General features: G+C 41.6%; 1 protein-coding gene and 1 long non-coding RNA gene across 2 annotated transcripts; one reads left to right on the forward strand and one right to left on the reverse strand.

Annotated features, from left to right (window-relative positions):
- The first annotated feature begins 2,528 nt into the window (after nucleotides 1-2,528).
- LOC109945340 (uncharacterized) lies at nucleotides 2,529-2,894 on the forward strand. Its single transcript, XR_002268491.1, has 3 exons — nucleotides 2,529-2,563; nucleotides 2,651-2,772; nucleotides 2,859-2,894. It is a non-coding gene; the product is annotated as an uncharacterized lncRNA (long non-coding RNA).
- Nucleotides 2,895-4,108: 1,214 nt separating this feature from the next.
- LOC103651362 (uncharacterized) lies at nucleotides 4,109-5,196 on the reverse strand. Its single transcript, XM_008676980.2, has one exon. It carries the CDS (start codon nucleotides 5,038-5,040, stop codon nucleotides 4,360-4,362), a length of 681 nt encoding a protein of 226 aa, XP_008675202.1. The 5' UTR covers nucleotides 5,041-5,196; the 3' UTR covers nucleotides 4,109-4,359.
- Nucleotides 5,197-24,398: the final 19,202 nt, after the last annotated feature.

The raw sequence follows: 24,398 nt of genomic DNA on the forward strand, positions 1-24,398 counted from the left end.
AGTTTCCTCAAGATAGCTTCTAGACTTGAACTGAACAAACTTGCAATAGTAATCAGAGTAGCTTCCTCCTGCACTGAATAAGACAACACTCCCTTTGATGCTGTTGAGGAACACCCGCATGGGAGATCAACGGTAACTGTAGCCCTATGTGTCAATGGAACACCATCACCAATGGATCTACTTGCTGGAACAGAAAGAGAGACGACCATTGCTGCAACTACTTCACCCTCTTTGATCAAGTTGTCTTTATCTAGATGATCTTAAATTATTTTCTGTAACCTTCCATCTCAAATTATTTTCTACAAAGTTTCTACGTACATAGTTTTTTGCTTTTGCTTTGTACCCGGAAAAGTCAAGTCTTATACTTTGAAATAAAGGAAGGAGAATAATATTTTATTGTTAAAAGTACTTGCCTTGCAAACTAAATGAACCATGTTTCTTTGCTTCAAAATGAGTGCAAATTGAAGTAACCATGTTTTACTATATAGTGTCTACAAGTCATAAATCCATAATTATTTCTTACAATAGTTAATTGGTTCTTTTCTTTTACTCTAAGCTTTATTTTTGTCATCAGAGATTTCTCCTGAAATTGTTGCTGAACCGCTAGAAGCTTATTGATTTTATGATGTTATCGATTGTCTGATCTCTTATAGCTTATATGGTAATTACATTTGAGTAGAAAATTACATTTGTTCTCTATAAAAATTTATAGAGGTCACTTTGTTTTACAGGTGGGTTGGAATCACCATTGATACCATCCTGGCCGCACTCCTAGGTGATCTACTAATCTTCAATTCAAAAAGGCAAATTCTATTTCAATTAAGAATTTAGATTATAATCGTGTCAACTAGATTGTTTACTGTAGCCGACATTTTCTGTTTGTGATTACACCAATAGATTTTTGCCTGTAGTTGGGTGAATGTTGTTCGTCACATATAACATGCGAGCAATAGGTTTGTGAACATGTTCATTATCGGTTTATGTGCATCTTCGTTAGTATTAACTTTGCCAGTGCTTGTGATATGTGACAGTGACTCCATGAGGTCATTTCCCTAGCGCTAATGTGAGCTACAATGCCTACTACAACGCTGCTTGTGTTTGGTGTTTCTTGCAATGCATCTACATTCAATGAGATAGGTAATAGGGTCAGTCTTCAAAGTTATTAATACTATCTCTGACTTCATGACTTGGAACATCATCTTTTGTTTTTTTCCTCAAAGTGTGAGGTGATGCCTTTGCATGTTATTAATGCCGATTGTATCATATTATTTGGATGCAAAGTAACAACCTTACACTCACATATTCAGGCGAAATACGTTGCTTGGGTGCAGGCCGGTGGGCAGCAGCGAAGGCAAAGATGACAGCTGTGGGATGGAGATTGGGTTGCCCATGGACGTGCAGCATGTGGCGCACATCACGTTCGATAGGTTCCATGGGTTCCTTGGGCTTCCCTGTTGATTCCGAGCCGAAATGCCCCGCCTGCTCCCAGTGCGAGGCATGCCTCTTCTTCATCAAATTGATATCGAGCTCATGCTTCCAGAAATCTGATTTTCTTTATTCAGAATTTACTTATGCAATAACATGAACTCTTTTCTAGCTCCAATTTTAGTTTTAGCTTGGATGGTGTTTGCACCTTTTCCCCTTCTTCTAATTCCTAATATATGGGCAACAGTTGCACAGATAGTAATATTATATTATGTTTTGTTAGAAAGTTGTAAAATGTAAATGATGTTTGCTTGACATGGGGGTGGTTAAAAGTTTTAATTTGATGGCATGGTTGTTTCAGTACTATAGTTTTGATTCATGTCCTTTTGTTTGTGTTACAACCTCCATGTTGTAGCAAGGTTGTTGTGGAGCATCGACCACCTCGACCTACAGCTCAAAGGTATGTTATGCTCCTCTCCTGTCCTCTCCTGCTCCACCTCGACCTATATGTGCTAGCGTGGCGCCTCTACAGTCTCTCTGTTCATGTTTGATGCTAGTAGAGAACAAAACTAATGAATATTAAGCCTTTTAGAGATCAATGTCACTATATTTAGAAAGCGGACCATATTCAGAAACCCAGTACTCTGTGGCCACTCCTCTACCTGCTCGACTCGCTCTCCTCGCAGTACCGTGCCGTCGCCGCGGCTTCGTGCCTCCCAAATCTTCCCATCGCCGCCCCACTGCGGAATGCCACCTCGGGGACGGCGCCGAGCGCCGGTGGTTGGCCGGGCTCACGGGCGCACGAAGCACCGCCGGGTGGCCTGGTGCTGGTCTCCAAGGATCCGGACAACATCTGCGAGATCGCCACTGGAATGGTAAGTTTTTTACTCTTTGTATGTGTTATCAAGTTATTCCAGATAGTTCACTATATATATTGTAGTTTTTACTTCTAATCATCTCTGTAGGTTGTCAATCCACGCCCATTTATTGAAGTCCGGTCTGCTGCTCCTAACCATATAGAGAATGCTTTGAGAGATGTACACAAGAGAGCTAGCCACCCAAATGCTTGCCCAACAAGCAGTGGGAAATCAGCTCTAGCTTTTAATTGTAATTCTTCCTAAAGTTAGTGGTTCTTATGGTATGCATACTTTCTTCTTGTTCTGGGTCATACACACCTTACAGTTTATTAGAATTTTTGGTATATAAATGACTCCTACTTTTGCAGGTAAAATTAAAAGAGTCTGTGAGACTGACATTGGAATTGTATCTCAATGTTGCTTGCCAAAGCATGCTAGCAGGCCAAACAAGCAATATTTGGAAAATGTTGCACTCAAAATCAATGTCAAGGTCTCTCAATACCTATATTTTTTACATTATGTTTTTTTATTTTGGTTCTTTCCTGCATGAATGTAACGATTCCTTTCGTCGAGCAGGTTGGTGGGCGTAACACGGTTCTTGAGTGAGCCTTTGCACACAATGGTATACCCTTTGTCTCTGAAGTCCCAACAATCATCTTTGGCGCAGATGTCACACACCCCCCCACTAGGAGAGGACTTTGCATCATCCATTTCTGTTGTTAGTTTCTTCTTAATCAATCATAATTCAGTTGTATGATCTTCTTATAATATGATATTCATGCTCGTAATTTGGTGCAATCTGAACTATGCAAAAATAAGTTATCATGTTGCTAACTTCAAACATTCAAATTGTGCAGGTGGTGGCATCAATGGACTGGCCTGAAATCACTAAGTACAGAGGTCTGGTTTCTGCTCAACCACATTGACAAGAGATAATAGAAGATTTATTTACTGTCAGTAAAGATCCACAGATGGGGCACAAAGTTAATGGTGGCATGATCAGGTAAGGTTTTTTTATTGAAATGCATATAACAAATTTTCTTAGACTGTGACATTTCAGCTATGCATCTATCATCGTCTTTGTTGATGTGTATTAATTTTATTTTTATCTTACTTTCAGATGGAAAACCATAATCCATTACATTCTCATATTGCTGAAGTGAAAATGGACATCTCAGCATCAGCTTCTATTGCAATACAGAACAAATTTTGCAAGGGTGTTGCCTGTTATTTCTCTGATTCCAGTAACTCCTCGAAAGATGCCAAGGAGAGATCCACGTCCATGAGGAAGCTTATAATCGCAGTTATCCTTTGCATCATATTTATGACGATGGAAGTGGTCGGGGGCATCAAAGCAAACAATCTTGCCATCTTAACTGATGCGGCACACCTTCTTTCTGATGTGGCAACATTTGCCATATCGTTATTCTCTCTCTGGGTTGCTGGATGGGAAGCAACACCACAACAGTCATATGGGTTCTTCTGGATTGAGATTCTTGGTGCCTTGGTCTCCATTCAGCTCATATGGCTACTTGCTGGCATACTGTTATATGAGGCTATTGTAAGGCTCATTAACGAGAGTGGCGATGTGCAGGGCTCCCTCATCTTTAACGAGAGTGGTGATGATTCCTGGGATTGCACGAGGGGGAGGACGGGCAGAACCACGGTGCACTTATGAATGCCTACAATAGGGTCTTATAGAGTAGTAATAGATTTGTGAGTCGTCGCAACGTACATACACCTAACTATCATATATATAGGTCTGTATGATATTGATGGTTGCAATGTAGTGGTGAAACAAGTAGATTAAAATAACAAAATTTAAATGTATAGCCAGGATCACCAATGGATTATAAAATCTTCTCATAACAATGTAACATATTTATATATAAGTTATCATGATATTATATGTTCCCGTTGCAACGCACGGGCACACACCTAGTAGAATTATAGAGCAATTACATCTGAATTTGAATGCACATTACATCCCGTAGGCATAGTAGCATCCTTCTCCCCTTCGACGCCTACACACGTACGTAATAGTATTATACATTTATACTCGGGTCTCGAGGGGCTGTCAAGAATCCGAGGCATGCAAGGCGGCCGGGGTGTCGTGCTGGTGCTGCTGCTGTTGGTGGTGGTACACGGCGAACGAGCTCGACCGCGACACGGGCCGGGAGTAGCTGGACCGGCGGAAGCTGCCGGCGGCGATCTCGTCGGCGGGGTCGACGGGCTCGCCGGTCTCCGCCTCCCTCTCGCCCGGGATCCTGCACTTCTCCCCGAGGATGATGCCCTTCTTCCACAGCGTGTCCTCCGACTCCACCTTGTGGTGGTGGTCCTTGTGCTCCCGCCGGCTCAGCCGCAGCTTGTCCGGGATGTTCATGCTCAGCTTCTTGCTCACGCTGATGGACAGGCGCCGCTTCGACGTCGACGACGGCAGCGTCACCGGGTCGATGGCGCCGTGCATCGCCAGCTCCGGTGACAGTCTCACCACTTCCTCCTCCGCCTCCGCGGCGCTAGCCTCCTGGCTTCCGCCGCCGCCGGAGACGGAGCCCGAGCCCGTCCCGGTGGACTGGTCCGAAGCGGCCGGGTCTGCACGGGTGGCCGCCTTCGGCTTGCGACCGCATGCCGAGCACATGGACGACGCGAGCGCGACGGTGGCGGCCACACACGCCACGAAGAAGGACAAGGCGACGGCGTCGTGTCCGAAGGGTATCTCGCCGTCCGCTGGCGGCGGCGGCGGCAGCCACCTCACCATTGTCACCGGCGGGATCCCGGCGACGGGAGAGAGAGTTATTCCTCTCCCCGGAAGGAATGAGGCTAGCAGCTGCTCGTCGGAGAGACGCTTCTATTCCCGCGGTGCGGGGGCGACCTCCCGTTTCCAAATGTTCGGTTTCAGGTTGTGTGGCTCTGGAATAATACTTCTTCTCTTCTCTTCTCAACTGGGACAAGCTAATTTTAGTGAACATGCACACATTTGGGCAATGCCTGCCTGTGTGAACCTCCAGCAGCACAGATAAACTTGACAGCAAGTCGTTAATTAGTGAAAAGCTCGATTATGCATAGCCAATAAACTAATTCTCTGGCGTCACCAGTTGTTTCGTTTTACAGAGTATCAAACAATTGGGAACACGACTAACCTGGAAAAAAACCATAATCAGAGTTCAGTTCTTTTACTAATTACTTATTAAAAACCATAGCAATGCGACGGTGGCTTGCGGAAAATAGGTTTAATGAAACCATTTAAAACTTAACTTAATCACTAATTACTCATTAAAAATAATTTTAAGTTTAATAATATACTAGAAAAAAATATATATCATTTAAAATATTAAAAATATTTATATGATAAATATATATATACCTTATATTTCTAGTGGTACTCAATACTAAAATTCAATAGGTTTCATAAACATTCAATTATAAATCTCCACTTTATCTATATAGTGAACACATCTCAACGAAGTTTCATAAACATTCAACTATAACTCTCCACTTTACAATATAAAGATAAATTTCTTCATGTTTTCATTTAAAGATTTGGTACACAAATTTATATATGGCATTCATTCACTTTAGAACTGAAAATTTGTTTTTATTGGTGCATTTACTATTTTATATCAATTATAATTTACTTGTATTTGTACAAATGTCACTTATTAAATATCACGTGTTATTGTTTATCTTTTATTACATGCTTTGATAGTTTAAAAATATTATTTATATAGTTTTGTTGATTTGGATATGGAGAATCACGAGAAATATATTTTAATTTAAGTTTGTTTTGACTATCTATTGACTATCTATAAACTTGTACTTAAATAAAAATCCACATATACATCTGTTAAATTTTAGGGTATGATGTTTGAGTTGAATTAAGTAAATATCCGAATAAGAATGGATTGTTAGCTCTTGTATTGAATGTGAAGGATTGGAGTGCTTGGGTGAAGTGAATGGAGGTGGTTGGGGTTGTATTTATAGCCCACAACCACTTCCTAGCTGTTGCCCCCTTTCTGCCGACTGCGGACGGTCCGCGCCCCTAGTCTAGACGGTCCGTCCCTGCACATCAACGGTTAAAATCGCAACGGTCAGCAGTAACGGCTATATCAACGACTATATATGCATTAAATGCGTCGTTAGATGTCAGGTACGGCAGTCGCGAACGGTCCGGTCGTGCACCCCAGACGATCCGCGATGACGCTTATAATTCATTTTACCGAACCAGTCACCTTCGGGTTTTTCTGGTTTTCACTGACCGGACGGTCCGCGCCTGAGGCCGGACGGTCCGCGCTTGGTCTCGGACGGTGCTCGCTTCTCTATCGGACAGTCTGTAGTGTAGTCTTGTGTTTTTGCAGTGTTCCTGTCCGAGGGTCACCTTGGTGCCGTGGACGGTCCACCGCAAGGGGCCGGACGGTCCGCGCTTAGGTGTTTTTTTCCAAAAAAGCTTCTCCTGTCCGGAATAATCTACGGTATTCCGGACAGTCGACCTAGAATAGTTGTAGATGAACTTATGTACCTGTGAAATGATCAACTAGGCAAACTGGTTAGTCCACAAGGTTTGTGATGGTCGTCAAACACCAAAATCGATTATATGAAATATTGAGACTATTTCCCTTTCAATCTCCCCCTTTTTAGTGATTGATGCCAACACAAACCAAAGCAAATATAAAGTGTAGAAATGTAACTAGTTTGCATTTTGACAGATGTGCATAAGTTATTTTGAAATATAAGCATTTCTAAGTATATAAGTTTGATTTGATATTTAACATTTTAGACCACATTTGCACCACATGTTTTGTTTTTTGCAAATTCTTTTGGAAAATCTTTTCAAAGTCTTTTTGCAAATAGTTAAAGGTATATGAATAAGATTGAGAGAAGCATTTTTCAAGATTTGAAATTTTCTCCCCCTGTTTCAAATGCTTTTCCTTTGACTTAATAAAACTCCCCTAAATGAAATTCTCCTCTTAGCTTTCAAGAGGGTTTTACCAATTTTAACAAAATTTAGATATCAATTTAAAAAAATTCTTGAAAACAAGCATACCAAAATATATCAATTGAAAATTTTGAAATTGGTGGTGGTGCGGTCCTTTTGCTTTGGGCTTAATATTTTCTCCCCCTTTGGCATGAATCGCCAAAAACGGAGTCTTTATGAGCCCTTTTAAACTTTCTCCTCTTTAGTAAAAGTAAATAAGAGTGAAGATTATACCAAAGTGGAGAGTGGTGTGGAGTGACGGCGAAGAGTAAATGATACCGATAGATTGGAGTGGAAGCCTTTGTCTTTGCCGAAGACTCCATTTCCCTTTTAATCTACGACTTTTCATAGAATGCACTTGAAAATACATTAGTCGTAGACTTAAAAGAGATATGATCAAAAGTATATAGATGAGCTATGTGTGCAAAGTGTTAATCAAAGTTCCGAGAATCAAGTATGTTTAGCTCATTCCTAAGTTTGGTAAAGGTTTTCTCATCTAATGGTTTGGTAAAAATATCGGCTAGTTGTTCTTTGGTGCTAACATAAGCAATCTCGATATCCCCCCTTTGTTGGTGATCCCTCAAAAAGTGATACCGAATGGCTATGTGCTTAGTGCGACTGTGTTCAAGGGGATTATCCGCCATGCGGATTGCACTCTCATTGTCACATAGGAGAGGGACTTTGCTCAATTTGTAGCCATAGTCCCTGAGGGTTTGCCTCATCCAAAGTAATTGCGCACAACAATGGCCTGCAACAATGTACTCGGCTTCGGCGGTAGAAAGAGCTACTGAGTTTTGTTTCTTTGAAGCCCAAGACAGCAGGGATCTTCCAAGAAACTGACAAGTCCCTGATGTGCTCTTCCTATCAATTTTACACCCTGCCCAATCGGCATCTGAATATCCTATTAAATCAAAAGTGGATCCCTTGGGGTACCAAAGACCAAACTTAGGTGTATAAACTAAATATCTCATGATTCTTTTCGTGGCCCTAAGGTGAACTTCCTTAGGATCGGCTTGGAACCTTGCACACATGCATACGGAAAGCATAATATCCGGTTGAGATGCACATAAATAGAGTAAAGATCCTATCATCGACCGGTATATCTTTTGAACTACGGACTTACCTCCCGTGTCGAGGTCGAGATGCCCATTAGTTCCCATGGGTGTCTTGATGGGCTTGTCATCCTTCATTCCAAACTTGGTAAGTATGTCTTGAATGTACTTTGTTTGGCTGATGAAGGTGCCCTCTTGGAGTTGCTTGACTTGAAATCCTAGGAAATACTTCAACTCCCCATCATAGACATCTCGAATTTTTGAATCATGATCCTACTAAACTCTTCACATGTAGATTTGTTAGTAGACCCAAATATGATATCATCAACATAAATTTGGCATACAAACAAATCTTTTGCAATAGTTTTAGTAAAGAGTGTAGGATCGGCTTTACCGACTTTGAAGCCATTAGTGATAAGAAAATCTCGCAGGCATTCATACCATGCTCTTGGGGCTTGCTTGAGCCCATAAAGCGCCTTTGAGAGTTTATACACATGGTTAGGGTACTCACTATCTTCAAAGCCGGGAGGTTGCTCAACATAGACCTCGTCCTTGATTGGTCTATTGAGGAAGGCACTTTTCACGTCCATTTGGTAAAGCTTAAAACCATGGTAAGTAGCATAGGCAAGTAATATACGAATTGACTCAAGCCTAGCTACGGGTGCATAGGTTTCACCGAAATCCAAACCTTCGACTTGTGAATATCCCTTGGCCACAAGTTGGGCTTTGTTCCTTGTCACCACACCATGCTAATCTTGCTTGTTGCGGAATACCCATTTGGTACCTACAACATTTTGATTAGGACGTGGAACTAAATGCCATACCTCATTCCTCGTGAAGTTGTTGAGCTCCTCTTGCATTGCCAACACCCAATCTGAATCTCTTAATGCACCTTCCATCCTGTATGGCTTAATAGAAGACACAAAAGAGTAATGTTCACAAAAATGTGCGACTCGAGATCGAGTTGTTACCCCCTTATGAATATCGCCGAGGATGGAGTTCACGGGGTGATCTCTTTGAATCGCTTGGTGGACTCTTGGGTGTGGCGGTCTTTGACCCTGAATTTCTTGCTCATCTTCCTTGTCTTGATCAACTTCATCTCCCCCTTGATCATTGTCCTCCTCTTGAGGTGGCTCATCCTCATGATCTTCATCTTCATTGTCTTGAGCCTGATCCTCATCTTGAGTTGGTGGAGATGCTTGCATGGAAGATGATGGTTGATCTTGTGCTTGAATTTTCGAATTCCTTAGGACACACATCCCTAATGGACATGTTCCTTAGTGCGACGCACGGAGCCTCTTCATCATCTAGCTCATCAAGATCAACTTGCTCCACTTGGGAGCCATTAGTCTCATCAAACACAATGTCACAAGAAACCTCAACTAATCCAGTGGATTTATTGAAGACTCTATATGCCCTTGTGTTTGAGTCATAACCAAGTAAAAAGCCTTCTACAGCCTTAGGAGCAAATTTAGATTTTCTACCTCTTTTAACAAGAATAAAACATTGGCTACCAAAGACTCTAAACTATGAAACATTGGGCTTTTTACCGGTAAGGAGTTCATAAGATGTCATCTTTATCAAGGATTGTAACTTTCACTGTTAAAGTAGCATATTTATTGAATTCTCCTATTTTAAGCTTATTTGATAATCTAATGCATATGTTGTTCTTTTGATTGCATCTGTTATTTGTTTGATCATTGAATAACTTCAATTAACACTTATGTCTCTTAGTGCCTCATATACTATCAATCAATATCTCTCTTGATATGCACTAAGTCAAAAGGAGAACTCAGGATAGATTGATGCAATTCGTGATTCACTTGATATATGACAACTATAACCTAGAAAAGGATCACTAGTTGTAGAACTCTCTATTGTGCAAAATATTTCCATACATTGTCTTGAATATAGGTCTCAAGTAACTAAGACTAAGGACAAAGCATAATGAAGAGAGCGTGTCTATGTGAAGGTACAAAAGGGTAAAGCTACTTCCTCTCATTTACACATGTTCCTAAATCTTACTATACATTCCTTGCATATCTTGTATAAAAGGAAGAGAAAGCATGTCTATGCATTATCCCTGCTTCATACCTAGTTTAACCTCTCAAAAAAATTTCATTTCTGCATTTATGCATTTTTGTTAAAACTAGGTGAAGTGATTTTATTGTCAAAGAGCTTAAAGCTTAACCTTGTAACGAGGATAAGCTACCTTTGGTCCAAAGGTGGAGGCTCCTTAAGTTTCTTTGAAATCCTTTAGGGTAATTGCTTAAAATGGTTCCAACATGCTTTCATAAGTGCATAGTCTGTCATGAGCATCACACCTTTATTATGACACATTGCATTTCATAGTTTCTATGATATAGATATGTTCTCATTAACCTAATTATGTGCACTTGGCATTTAAGGTCAAAATCTGTATTCCTCTCACGACACAAATTTAGGGGGAGCAATCTGTATTATATAGAACTGCTTAAGCTTAATCAACATATCCTTTTAACCATGTCTCTTTCCTTTGGTACATTTGCATATTTCCTATCTCTCTTGTGCCAAGGCTAAGACTAATATGTTTCCATGAGTATCTTGTGTATTAAGTCTTAGATTGAAAGGGAAATGGAGTATTCGGCAAAGACATCGCTTCCACTCTACACCATCAGTATTATCTATCCTTTGCCGGTATTCCACCATCTCTCAAATTGGTATAATCCTTCACTCATATATTGTTTGCCAAAGGGGAGAAAATTCTTAAAAGGGCTCTAAAGACTCCGTTTTTGGTGATTCATGCCAAAGGGGGAGAGAGTATTAGCCCAAAGCAAAAGGACTGCACCACCACACCACAATTTCAAATTTTTTCGAAACAAATTTAAGTTTTTAAATGATTAATTAGTATTCCTCTAAGAAATTCTATCTCAATTGGTAAAACCCTCTTGAACACTAAGAGGAGAATTTCATTAAGGGGGAGTTTTGTTTAGTCAAAGGAAAAGCATTTGAAACAGGGGGAGAAAAGTTCAAATCTTGAAAATGCTTCTTGAAATATTATTCATTTACCTTTGACTATTTGTAAAAAGACTTTGAAAAAGAATTTCCAAAAACATTTGCGAAAACAAAACTAGTGGTGCAAGCGTGGTCCAAAATGTTAAATAAGAAGAAAGCAATCCATGCATATCTTATGAAAGTTTAAATTGGTTTAAATTCCGAGCAACCTTTGCACTTACCTTATGGAAACTAGTTCAATTATGCATTTTTATATTTGCTTTGGTTTGTGTTGGCATCAATCACCAAAAAGGGGGAGATTGAAAGGGAAATAGGGTCAAACCTTTTTCTAAATGATTTTGGTGGTTGAATTGCCCAACACAAATAATTAGACTAACTAGTTTGCTCTAGATTATATGTTCTATAGGTGCCAAAGGTTGAACACAAACCAATAAAAAGTTAAAGTTAGGGTTCAAAAAGAAAGGAGAAAATGAAACAGAAGGTAGCCCTGGTATGGCGCACCGGACTGTCTGGTGTGCCACCGGACAGTGTCCGGTGCACCAGGGTGGATCAACTCAAACTTGCCACCTTCAGATTTCTCGAAATGCCACTCCGCTATAATTCACCGGACTGTCCGGTGTAGCACCAGACTGTCCAGTGTGCCATGCGGAGCAACGGCTTCTGCGCCAACGATCGTCTGCAAAAGCAACAGTGAACAGTGAACAGTGCGCGTCTGCGCGCGTAGAGTCAGAGCAGGCACCAGAAGGCACACCGGACAGTGAACAGTGACAGTCCGATGCACCACCGGACTGTCCGGTGGCCCAGGCTGTCAGAGCTCCAACGGTCGAACCCTAACAGTTGGGTGACATGGCTGGCGCACCGGACAGTGTCCGGTGGCGCACCGGACTGTCTGGTGCGCCCATCGTCAGCAGCCTTCTCCAAACGGCTACAAATTGGTTGGTGGCTATAAATACCACCCCAACCGGCCACTTCAAGGTGTGGGAGCCCAAGCAACATTCCAAGTCATATATTTGACATATCCAAGCCCTCTCAACCACCTATATTCATTGATCCATCCTATACACAAGATTTATACCTCTACAACCAACACAAGTGCTACAAAAGAGAGATCAAGCAAAAGAGAGATTCTCGTGTGAGTTTAGCAATAGAGCCTTGTGAGAATCATTGAGAGAAAGTGTGTGCTACATCTTGTGATCATTTGAGCGTGGAGTTTTGACTCCCATTGAACATCCTCTAAAGTTTTGGAGGCTTGTAAAGCTAGCAAGAGACACCTAAGAGTGTGGTGATCCTTGCAGGGTCTTAAGTGATGCTTGAGAAGAAGAAGAGCTCGCTGGTCTTGGTGATCGGTGGAGAGAGGGAAAGGGTTGAAAAAGACCCGTCCTTAGTGGACTCCTCAACGGGGACTAGGCCTTCAAGGGCCGAACCTCGGTAAAACAAATCACCTGTGTCTCTTGTGTTTATTACCTGTGATTTGTTTGTTTTCCCTCATTCCAAGTTCTCTTGCACTATTATTTGCTAATATTATTTGGTGTTGCTTCAAGTCAAATTCTCATTTAGTGAAGCAACGTCTTGCAAGAAAGAACTTGCGTTATTGCTCTACTTATCTAAGCCCTCTTGCTTTATTCTCCATAAACGTATTAGTTGTATTGATTTATCAATTCTGCATTATTTGAAAGCAACACTCTTTACAAGCAAAGAACTTAGTTTTTATACTCCGATAATTGTGCATCTTGTTCTTACCACTAATCAAGGGATCTAGTTGGGGTGTAAAGTTATAATATTCAGGTTTCGCCTATCCACCCCCCTCTAGGCGACTTTCAATTGGTATCGAAGCTAGGCACTTCATATTGAGTCTAACAACTCGAAGTGATGGCTCGTAGAAGATCCCAAAAGAACAAGAAGACACCTCCGAAGGAAAACAATGAGGTAACTCTTGAGATATTACTTTTGGATTGATCTAATTATGTTTCATGGTCTACTAGTGTGATAAATGCTTTTAGAACTGTAGATTCACAATTAGAACAAATTTTAGACAAGAGTATTATTTCTCCTAGTTATGATAGGAAAAATGCTTCCGAAGAAGATCAAAGATGTATATGCTTAAACTATCTAGCTTATAACATCTTAAGTAATTCTCTTAGCAAAGAAGATTATCGTGCCTTCATAATGAGATATGATGAACCTATTCATGATGCACATGATATTTGGACTAGAATTAAAAACAAATTTGATGAGTCCAAACATGATAGTTCATTTTGTGCTTCTACTTCCTTTGGTCCTTGTGAAACTAACCCTTTGAAGGAAGAAGAAGAAAATGAACGATGGAGACCAAATGATGAATCCACCTCTTCAAAAGGTTTGTCTTCCAATTTTGATTCACACATATGTTGTGTGGCTAATGAAAATGATAGTGGAAGCACAAATGAGGATGAGGAGGATAAAAGAAGCTTCATGCAACTCTACGCTCATCTAAGCCTAGAAGATAAGGCGGTCATGCTTAAACTTCTGAAAAGAGCGAGAGAGCAAAGCAATGCTCGTCAAATGCTAGAAGATATACTCTCCATAAAAATGCTAAGCTTTGATGAGTTGACTAAAGAACATGAGGAGCTAAAGTGCTCTCATGTTGACTTGGTCCAAAGGTATGAAACTATTTCAATTGAGCAAGAAAACTCTTTATATTGTATCGCTCAATTAGTAAATAGGAATGCCTTGCTTAAGGACCAAGTAGAAAAGCTAAAAGTTGAAAATCTAGCTTTTCAAGAAAAATATGATATGCTTCTATATTCTCATGAAAATCTTATGGATGATCATATCATATTAAACATTGCTCATGAGGTTGTGATAGAAAACTTAAAATCCCAACAACCTCACTCATGCACATGTATTCAAATTGAAACTATATTACCATGTGCTAATGCTTGTTGTCCATCGACAAGCAAATCTTCCTTTGAGCTAGAATTTGCAGGAACAAAAGATGATACATATCAAAAGCTCAAAGAAGCAAATGAGAGGCTAAAGATGAACTTGACACAACTAAAAGGGAAGTGCATTGCTCAACCTTCTCAAGATAACCGTGATCACATGGTGAAGAAGCTTGAGATGGGAACAACCGTGGCATGCACTAAATCCCTTGAAGAAAATGTCAAGGACTTGAGGATTGTCAAGAGGAAGGAACAAAAGAAGAAAATCAATACCTCTGCCAAAAGCCTCAACCATGCCTCCATGCAAGGTAACATCCAAGGTAATAATCAAGTCACACTTCACACTAAGAGAAGTAAGAAGTGTAGTGAATGCTTTGGAAAGGGACACTCGATTAGATCATGTTCCTATATTAAAAATAGCTTGATTATTAACAAGGATGATAAACTTTGTTTTAAATGCTCAAAGAAGGGACACTTAATTAAGTCTTGTCCCCATTTAAAACAAAAAGGCATAGCTTTAGAAAAGAAAATATTCACTAACCATGTAGCAAGCAAGAAACAAGGAAAGAAGAAATCTTCAAGACTTAAAGATCGCCTATGCTACATATGCTGAAAGAAGGGACATCAATGCAAGGATTGTTCCATTGGTAACTATCCCACTTCTAGCTTGTCAATTATTTCACATGTAACTAGGCAACCTAAAATTGCAACTTGTGCTAGAAAGGTAATGAGTTTACCAAGCGCTAACACAAAGGACTTTTGGGTTCCTAAAACTTTGTTGACTAACCTTGATGGACCCATCAAGCGATGGGTACCAAAATATGCTTGACAAGCTTTGCAGGAGAAGGAGATGATATGAAGCTTTGGGTGCTTGAGAGAGTCAATTCAATTCTTATTAACTCAAGCTATCAATCTTCAATGATCTATATATCCAAGATTGACCCAAAGTTGTTTTGAATTACTATGTCTTAAACTCATATCATCTCGGGGAAGATATTGATGTTGTAGGAAATAAAGATTTATCCTGTGCGGAAAATCAAGGCCTACAACATGGAGGAAAGTCAAAGGATGGTAACATTTTATGCTTTTAAGTGTAAGTATCTTAAATTATCATTTCTCACGTGTCTTGTGTAGTCACATAGAAAAAGGAAGCACTTCAAATGTTTTCAAATTATGTCACCATTCTTTGATGAAATTCCTCTCATATGGTAGATTGCATATTCATCATTTCTATTTTATGACAATCTACATGCTTTAAATTATTGTAAGTACCTCATGGCATGCTTTACACTAATTATTCTATTATTGCCCTGTTCTAGATATAGAGATGTAACACCCTGGTGTTACTACTACTAAAACTTGAGCATGACATCATAAACATTGGCATTGCATATGTTTGACACACCTAGAGTGCATTCACTAGGTAAAAATTTCAAACAAGTTGTATTGTTTTGGTGTTTTGCAAATAGAACCCTGGAATAGGATACTTAACCCTAAATAGGGATTAAGGGGGTAAAACATAACCCAAATTGAGAAAACCTAAAAGCTTTAGCGGAATAGTCATAAAATGCTCCTAAGAATGAATTTGCATCACATTTATACCCTTGAGATACTAGAAACCCTAATTGAAACCCTGGAAAACCGTAAATCCAAACCCTAGGGGCCTATGTGCAAAAATAGTGCACATTTGGACTAAAGTGTGAAAACTACTATGTTAAAGCATATTAAGTCATATGGTTCACAAAATTAAGGATTTGCAAGTGAAACCCTAAGTTTTGGGTTTATTTGCAAAAAGTACCACTTGACCTCTATATTGTCTAAGTCTGAAATCAGTGTTATGAGCTCAACTTTGGAGCTTGATAACTTTCAAATCAGTAAGAATTTGCCCTAGGTCACCACATCAAACTTGTAGACCTATCCTAGGTGAACAATTTTGTTTAAGCATGCAAACAAAGTTGTTGAGAAGAAATGGGAGATAATCCCACTCAAAGTCAGGCTGTCTGATGACTGAAACTTGGTCTGACAGTGTGATGGTTCAATCTTTGAACCCAGATTTAAACATGATCCAGTGAAAGTTTGGGCATGATTCCCATAACAAAATTGTAGCTGGAACATGGGGCTATAACTTTGGTACAGAGGGTTGATGAAGTTCTTATGAAAAATCTGGAGAAAAGTTGCTTTGAAAATGCTCTGTCAGATGAACTGAAGAAGGGTCCGATGGTACAGTGCTTGATTGGATCAGACCGCCAGCGTAGGGAGTCCTCACCGCCGATGACCAATTCTTCGTCGTGATTCGTGTCACCGGTGACTGGATTCGTGCCTGGAGTTGATGGATAGCGTCGCGGGGTGATGGATCATCGTCGTCGGTGAGCTGGACGTCACTTCGGCTAGCCGCGGTACCTCTCCCCTCGCTCACCACCCTCGGATAAGGAATCTCACCGCTGTTAAGCCGTCGCCGTTGTCCGCCGCGTGTCTAACTCTTTCCACCGCATCGTTGTAGCCTGCTCTTGCTCTCTGTTGATCACCGGAGCGATTGCCACGGCGTAGGACACCAAGCCACTGCGCCAGTGCTCTTCTCCCTCCTCCGACCACCGCGCGTCCCCATTGAAAATCCCGGTCACCACCGTTGATCCCTATAAATTGAAGCCCCCGCCAGCTCCGTAGGGTAGTCAAGAACCCAGCCACCAAGAATCATCCTCAGTTGATCGCCAGTGAGCCCCAATTTTGAACTTCCCCCAAATCAAGTCTCCGCCACCATGAAAAGCACCTCGCCGTGGCCAGCGCGATACAGGTTAGTTCATCCCTGCTACTCTTTTGTTTGAGTGACCTTAGGTGCTCGTGATGCTCATCGACCCATTTGATTGAACTAAATTGCCGCCAATCACCGGGAACACATTCATCTGTCCGCAACACCCTCGGTCACCGCGGCCAGAGCGAATTGGAGCACCATTTCTGAAATTAAGTTAAGGGAAGTGATCGAGAATGGTTCAATCCCATGTCCGCTGCTCGGGAGCGCCGGTCTTGGCTTTCTCCGGCCAGTCTAGCTCGCCGGAGCACAGCCCTGCACTGCTCACCGTCGTGGACTTCAGTCGGTAAAGGAATAGAACTTCAAGGGCCTTAGTGCAAACTGTCAGTGGCTCTGAGTAACAGTGAAGGAACCCGTTCCCAGTTAGCGAAAACCCCGAGGGCCTTTCTGCAAGGTTACCACCGCGGGCGTGGGCGCGCCCCGATTCCCTGTGTTGTTGGGCCGTCTGGCTAGAATGAGTCCAGTACTGTTGCAAGTTTTTCTTTTTCTTCCAGAGCCAAATAAATACTAGAAAATGATAGAAAAATCCTAAAAATGTCAAACCAATTTTCCTAGCTTCCTTATTTTCCATAGTATTTAATAAAAATAGTTCCATGATTTTTAGATTAAATAGGGAATTTTAGAGTATTTAAAATAGCTTAAGATATTGGTTCTGGATTTTTAGAAAATAGATAATCATTCCAAAAATGCCCAAACTTTTTATATGAACTCAAAACATTATTTAGAAGCCTTGGATAGAGTTTGGTTGGATTTGGACCTTGTTTGCTAATTAGAACCCACAACCCCCACCCCTGCCCTTTGAATTCCTTTACTGACTCCGGAAACCCTAAGTTCTCGGAGAACCGTGAAGGAAAATTGTATTCAAGAACCTTAGATAATAAATTCTTATTATCTTTGCACTCTCATGAGCATTACATGGCATTCATTCTTATATACACATATATATGGTGATTTTTAGAGAACGAAGAGGAAATCGAAGTAACTGAAGAGAAGACACCACCACCTTCGGACTCTCAGGTAGGGAATTGTTTCTATTTTGATATCTGCGGGTCCGAGCCTGACTCACCTATCAACGAAGGCAAGCCCCAGTGCATTTGCCACCTTCCTTGATGTTTTAAAATCTTTCTCATTTGATTAATGCATTAGGTGATAGGAGTTGAATGCTTAAACATTTCCTGCATTACCTTCTTTGAACTTGATTACCTTCCTTGAAACCCTGTTTTTACAAAATATTTTACTATGCTTAGTATTGCTCTAGCAAAACAAAAGATTTGTTTTACAAAAGATGATTAGCAAAGTGGGAAGGATGTTTTTGAAAATAAAACTTGATGGTGGATCCATCAGGGCCTTGATGGGTTCAACATCGGAAAAGATGTACCTCTGCCAGGTACCAAACTTTGGGTTTTAAATGATTAAGCTAAGACCGGGCGGGTGACTGGCACGAGAAGAGAGTCTCGGTGTAGTGTCTCCGTCTGAGTCGATTAATGATCGTGTCGATGTAGGCTTGCTGACCGAGGACCCTTTAACTGGTCACATGCCTCGTCATGGGTAAGCCTTGCCTCGGGCAGACTAAGGCCAGAATAAGATAACACAGAATGGGCGTGGAGCGGTGGCGAGAGTAGCGTGTACCCTCCGTGGCAAGAGGCTGGACGGTGGTGTATTTGTACTCTCGATTCGCGTGAACCTGATCTGGTCTTAAGAACCCCGGTGGCGGGTTGACATATGCAAGGGTTAAGTGCTACATATGTCGTGTGATTGGAGATCCTCAGATGAGTATAATCGATTCGGATCGCCGTACCTTCGCGGTCATGAAGACTTGGTCACTGCCCTATACGTAGAACTCCAGTAAAGATGAATGAAAGGTTTGATAAGAAATTGGCTAGTACAGGACAAGTGTTGAACTAGGGTAGAAAGAACTCTAGATGCAGGTAATTTTACCTAACCTGAAAATAAAATTGTATTTTTAAGGATCCACTTTTAGTAAGCATTTATGCAAAACAGAGTCTTTGATCATTGAGAAACCTTACCTTGACTCCCTTATAACCAGCATACCCTTGAGAGTCTTTTCTTTAGTCGGGTAAGACTTGCTGAGTAATTCCATACTCAGGGTTTTATTCCCTATTGTTTTTAGGTGAGGAAGCAACAAACTTTTGTTGCTTTTGTACCAAGGTGGTGTCAAATGAAGAAAAGCAAGAATGAAGCTGCGGGAGGGCCTAGTCCTCCATAAAAACTTTTATGTAAGAACTTATCGGGAGGAGTTTTTACCTCCCTTGATATTGTAATAATAAGTACTCTGCACTCGTGTTTATATGCTGGTCTGTAATAACTAACTTTATCTTACATTCAAATAAATGTAAGTTATGTAATTGCTTCCGCATTTCTGTATCTCCGATGTTCTGTAATGTCTGCGTGACGGGTGAAACGCTTTTGGGAAAAGTAAGAAAAGCAGGTACCGAACTTTTCAAGTAATTCAGGGGCATCTACAGGGTTGTCCGAGGTCCGCTGGACAAGGACAACGGTAGGTGGGCCTAATAACTTGGGAGGTTCCGTCACAGCTGGTATCGGAGCGAAGCCCTTCTCTGCAGATATTGTGAGGCATCTCCAAAAGGATTTTCTAAAGACTTATCTAGAAACATTTCTTCCATTCTTACCCAATATATCTGAAGAATCTATATGAAAGACCAGATAGGAAGAGTGCAATGTATAGAAGGCATGAATCAACTGAGGTTGGTTCTGTAATTATACATGCATCATGCTAAGAACTATACTAATAAAATTTCCCCCTTAGAGAAATGCCGCCGCGCACGAGGAAAACCGTGCGCAAGTCAACTGGCCCAATTGGTGTACCCCGTCATCAACTCGCTCCCAGACATGAGGATAGTAGTAGTGGGAGTAACGATTCGATCGGGGATCTTGAAGCCCAAGTAAATTAGCTTCAAGCGGAACTTCAACGCAGGACTAACATATGGGTCGCGGATGGCGACAGAATAAATGAATTGAGAGGCCACATCCGCCGCCTGCAGGATCAGCTCGCTGATCGAGATTTAGCGCTCGATTGGGCGGTTCAGTCTCGTTCGCTTGCCTGGGCTAAGGAAGCAAAGGCTCGAGCCCGAGTCGAAGAACTTAGTTCAGTTATTGATAATCTGCAGGCATATTGCAATACCCTACATGAAGAAGTTCATGTACTATATTCGCAATTGCACCCCAGCGTACCTGCAAATCCTGTCGGGACAGAAGCCGGACCTTCTCATGAAGCGGGAGAAGCTTTTGGTGGTGAATTGGACCTTTTTAGGCCCCCTCCCTCCATGAAGTTGGTCGACGAATGGTCTCCTATGCCCGACAGTGAGGCTACTAAGAGTGATAAGAAGTAGGAATAGTAGTTGTAGAATTAGTAGTGTTATTGTATAATGGGTACTGCACTCCTGTTGTAAAAATTCGAGTCTGTAACATTACTATTTTTAGTAATGTAAATTGGATGGTTTTTCTTTGACATATTATATTTGTTTCCAAATGTTTGTTGCCACAGATGTCGTCCAAGACCCGATCACAGGATGCAGCCGGAACCTCCAGTGGGAGGGAATCCACCCCGAATCCTCCTCCAGTCCCTCCCACACTTGCCGAGGCTAACGCCGCCTTGGTAAATGCGACAGCGGATAATACCCGTTTCCTATGGGAAATGGCGGGTCAGCAATTTCAACAACAAGGCGGACGGGGCTATCCGCAAGGGCCCCGTTAGACATCCTATTTAGACTTCTCCGAAACGCGCCCACCGCTGTTTGTCAAAGCCAAAGACCCGTTAGAGACAGACGAATGGATTCGTGTCATCGAGCAAAAGTTTGGACTTCTGCGATGTTCTGAAACCCAGAAGCCCTTGTTCGCAGCCCAGTAACTGCGTGGCCCTGCCAGCACTTGGTGGGGAAATTTTGTGGCCGTTCAACCGGCCAATCATCAGATAACATGGGAAGAGTTTAAGTTGGCCTTCCGCGAACATTACATACCAGAAGGTGTACTTCACATGAAACAAGAAGAATTTATGAAGCTGAAGCAAGGAGGGGATACTGTTAATCAGTATCTCAATAAATTCAATCATTTGTCACAGTATGCCATCGACCAAGTTAACACCGATCTGAAAAAGAAGAATTGTTTCATGCGAGGACTGAATGATAGGATGCAAAGAAAAATGGCTACTTGCATTGACCTTACCTACGGAAGGGCTGTCAGCACAGCGTTGGCAGTCGAATCTAAATATGCAAGTTCTGGAAAGATCAAGGGGAGTGGAGGAAACAGGCCTACTCAGGGCCCTGAGAAGAGGCAACGGTTCATTATCCGGCCTGTTAATCAGGGTCGTTCTTCAGAACGTCCACCCTCCTTCCCATTTAAACAGCCAGTATTCATCCGTCCCAATACTGCCCCTACAACAACAAGTCAGCCGGGTGCCCCTGGCACTCGATTCCCTGCTCTTCCCAGTTCATCGACAAGATGTTTCAATTGTGGAAAATCTGGGCATTTTATCAAGGATTGCCCTTATCCGAAGCAAAACAAGTCAAACAATCCACAAGGATCTGGGAATTCATCGCAAGCCAAGGGAAATACTATGGGCAAAAATACAAAGAACACGGGACGCATATATTATACGCAAGTGGCCACTACGCCAGACGGTGAACCGGTCATGATAGGTACGTTCCTTGTGGCCAATCATCCTGTAATTATTCTCTTTGATTCTGGTGCTTCCCATACATTCATCAGCAAGAAATTTGTGGAGCAACATTGCATTTCATACCATGAATCAAAAGAGGGGTTTAAAATTCAGTCACCTGGGGGACAAATCTTTACTAGAGAAGTGGCCTATCAAGTGCCCGTAACATTGGCCGGACGGGACTTTCCTACTAATATGATAGTTCTGAAAGGCCAAGACATAGATGTGATTTTGGGCATGAATTGGTTGGCCAAACATAAAGCAACCCTCAACGCTGATCAGAGAACTATCAGGTTGAGTCATAATCAAGAAGAAATTCTCTTGTCTATCCCCATTCCAACCAAAATTACTGGCAGAGTTTATGAAGCCATTATACCGGAAGTCAAGGATATTCCGGTAGTATGCGAGTTCCCAGAAGTCTTTCCAGAGGATTTTCCTGGATTGCCACCCGAGAGAGATGTAGAGTTTGTAATTGAATTGAAGCCCGGTACGACTCCCATTTCTCGAAGATCGTACTGCATGCCTCCAAATGAGCTGGCGGAACTGAAAATTCAGTTACAAGATCTATTATCGAAAGGATTCATCCGGCCAAGCTCGTCACCATGGGGTTGTCCAGCCATATTCGTCAAGAAGAAGGATCAAAGCGTACAGATGTGTGTGGATTATCGACCCCTGAATGAGGTCACTATCAAGAACAAGTACCCTCTTCCAGGAATTGACATCTTATTTGATCAACTGACCGGGGCGAGGGTATTCTCCAAAATTGATCTCAGATCGGGCTATCATCATATTCGTATTCGTCCCGAGGATATACCAAAGACCGCATTCACTACGCGGTACGGATTATTTGAATATCTGGTAATGTCTTTCGGACTAACGAATGCTCCTGCCCACTTCACTTATCTGATGAACTCGATATTCATGCCCGAGTTGGACAAATTTGTGGTGGTCTTCATAGATGATATTTTTGATATATTCAAAAAATGAAGAGGAGCATGCTCAAGATTTACGGGTCGTATTAACGCGCTTCAGAGAACATCAATTATATGCCAAGTTCAGTAAATGCGCGTTTTGGCTGGAAGAAATTCAATTCCTGGGACATTTACTGTCTTCGAGGGGGATTGCGGTAGATTTCAGCAAAGTCAAGGACATTTTGGAGTGGAAACCCCCAACCACTGTTCACCAAGTCCGAAGTTTCCTTGGACTGGCTGGTTATTACCGCCGATTTATACCAGATTTTTCTAAACTTGTGAAGCCAATCACAAGTCTATTAAAGAATGATACTAAATTCAATTGGTCTTCAAACTGTAATGAAGCTTTTGAGAAATTGAAGACATTATTAACCACTGCTCCGGTATTGGCTCAACCGGATATTAACAAGCCATTTGATGTGTGTTGTGACGCATCTGGCAGTGGTCTCGGCTGCGTATTAATGCAAGAAGGCCGAGTAATTGTGTATGCTTCAAGGCAGTTACGTTGGCATGAGGAACATTATCCTACTCATGATCTGGAGTTAGCTGCAGTGGTTCATGCTCTGAAGATCTGGCATCATTATCTACTGGGAAATTTCTGTCATATTTATACAGACCACAAAAGTTTGAAATATATCTTTACCCAGTATGAACTCAATATGAGGCAAAGAAGATGGCTCGAGCTAATCAAGGATTATGAATTGGAGATCTATTATCACCCGGGTAAAGCTAATGTAGTGGCAGATGCACTCAGTCGCAAGGCTATCTGCCATTGTCTAACAATGAGGACTTCTGACATTACGTTGTGCCAGGAGATGGATAATCTAAACCTAGATATAATTCAACACGGGAGTTCAAATCACTTGAAGCTGGAGTCAGTCATCCTGCAAAGGATAATCGACGCACAGAAAAATGATGAGGGTATGAAACACATACGTGAAAAGATAAAGGCTGGAAAAGCCAATTGCTTCCAAGAAGATAATCAAGGTGTGGTATGGTTTAATAACCGCATAGTGGTGCCGAAGAATGAAGAGGTCCACCAGCAAATTCTTGATGAGGCACATCTTAGTCGCTATTCTATTCATCCCGGAAGCACTAAGATGTATCAAGATCTGAAACAACATTATTGGTGGACGAAAATGAAGATCGAGATTGCACGCTATGTGGCTAGATGTGACACCTGCAGACGTGTCAAGGCCATACACTTGAAAGCTGCCGGTCCATTACAGTCACTACCAATACCCACATGGAAATGTGAAGATATAAGTATGGACTTCATTGTGGGATTGCCCAAAACTGCAAAAGGGTATGATTCTATCTGGGTTATCGTTGATCGACTCATAAAGATCGCCCACTTCCTACCTGTCAGGGCAAAATACACAGTGGCCACTTATGTAGCATTATACATTGGTCGTATTCTCAGCTTGCATGGTATTCCAAAGACGATAGTGTCAGATCGTGGATCGCAATTCGTGTCCAAATTTTGGGAAGAACTTCATAAATCCCTGGGTACTAAATTGCTCCACAGCTCATCCTATCACCCTCAAACCAGTGGGCAGACTGAGAGGGTAAATCAAATACTTAAAGATATGTTGCGGGCATGTGTATTGGAATTCCCACAGAAATGGGATGAATGTTTACCGTTAGCGGAGTTCTCATATAATAATAGCTACCAAGAAAGCATCAAGATGGCACCCTTTGAAG

Source organism: Zea mays, chromosome 3, assembly GCF_902167145.1.
Source record: "Zea mays cultivar B73 chromosome 3, Zm-B73-REFERENCE-NAM-5.0, whole genome shotgun sequence".
NCBI lineage: Eukaryota > Viridiplantae > Streptophyta > Magnoliopsida > Poales > Poaceae > Zea > Zea mays.